This window comes from Galeopterus variegatus, unplaced genomic scaffold (assembly GCF_000696425.1).
Source record: "Galeopterus variegatus unplaced genomic scaffold, G_variegatus-3.0.2 Scaffold963, whole genome shotgun sequence".
Classification (NCBI taxonomy): Eukaryota; Metazoa; Chordata; class Mammalia; order Dermoptera; family Cynocephalidae; genus Galeopterus; species Galeopterus variegatus.
In genome coordinates this window covers 84,392-85,439 of record NW_007727074.1, presented here as the reverse complement: position 1 = coordinate 85,439, position 1,048 = coordinate 84,392, and the positions used below count along the sequence as shown (strand labels likewise).

At 45.7% G+C, this 1,048-nt stretch overlaps 1 protein-coding gene across 1 annotated transcript in view; it reads right to left on the bottom strand.

Moving 5' to 3' along the window:
* Positions 1-6: 6 nt before the first annotated feature.
* The window catches only part of LOC103591335 (chromosome unknown open reading frame, human C3orf52), a 31,512-nt gene continuing 30,470 nt past the window's right edge, over positions 7-1,048 (bottom strand). Inside the window, exon 6 of the mRNA XM_008573774.1 lies at positions 7-454. Coding sequence (XP_008571996.1) covers positions 450-454 — 5 coding nt within the window. The 3' untranslated portion in view covers positions 7-449. The remainder of the gene's footprint in view (positions 455-1,048) is intronic.

Sequence of the window (1,048 nt, the reverse complement as noted above, 5' to 3'; positions counted from 1 at the left end):
GATTCTGGCAAGTGATTGGCTCAATTCTCCCTAATCTGGCCACCTGCCTCTCCCTGCTCCACCAGCACAGGCTAACAGGATCCTGCCTAAAAGGAGGCAATGTGCCACCCTTGCACTAGAGAGAAAGTATCCACGTGTGGGTAGAAGCTGCCAGTGCTTCAGGAATAGCAATGACTTCACCCCGTGTGGTCCACCTGCGCACTCCCTCCCCATCTGGCTTCAAGACCAGACTCAGCTGGGGCAGCACTCGCGAGCCATTTTGCTGGATACGGAGCCAGACCTTATAACTGTGCAGAATTGGGAGAGAAAGGACAGTCTCCACCCCTCTGGGCATTGCCAAGCACTTCTATGTTAATCCACAGGATCTTTTTTGTAAAACAGAATGAGTTCTCTTCATCACCACAATTCAGTGGAGCACTGCTTTCGGACACAGACCAACCTTAACCGCTTCATTCTGAAAACACAGATAAACAAAAGTCACTAATTTTTAAAATCATAATTACTATAAACATTTATATTTTTATTTGATTTCATTGGGTTTGAATATAAAGTCTTATGCAAATTGGAATGTCTGCAAATTCCTAACAGTGGTAGTTTACTCTTCAGGCAACACACACACACACACACACACACACACACCTGAATATTTTTCCAAAGGCAAATAACATTTATTGTTTGCTTATTTGTTTTGGTATAATTTATGATCAGTAACATTTTGATGTGGCCTTTGGATACTGAGGACATTTTAACATTTGGTCCTTTTTCACAAGCTAATCATAAAAATACCTCTCAAGTTTCCATTTTTAAAAACGCATACACCATTCTGTGAGAAACTCTGCGAGGGCAATGGGGTGGCACTGGCTGGCCTTGCTCAGGAGGAGGTGCTGATGCTGGGCCCTAGCAGACAGCACGCAGGCACAGCCCGGGTCTCTCCAGCAGGTTCGCACTCTTGGCGTGACTGACGGCACGATTGACGTTTCGGGCTGGATACGTCTTAGTTGTAGAGGGCTGTCCTGTGCACATCGTAGGATGTTCAGAGGAGTCCCTG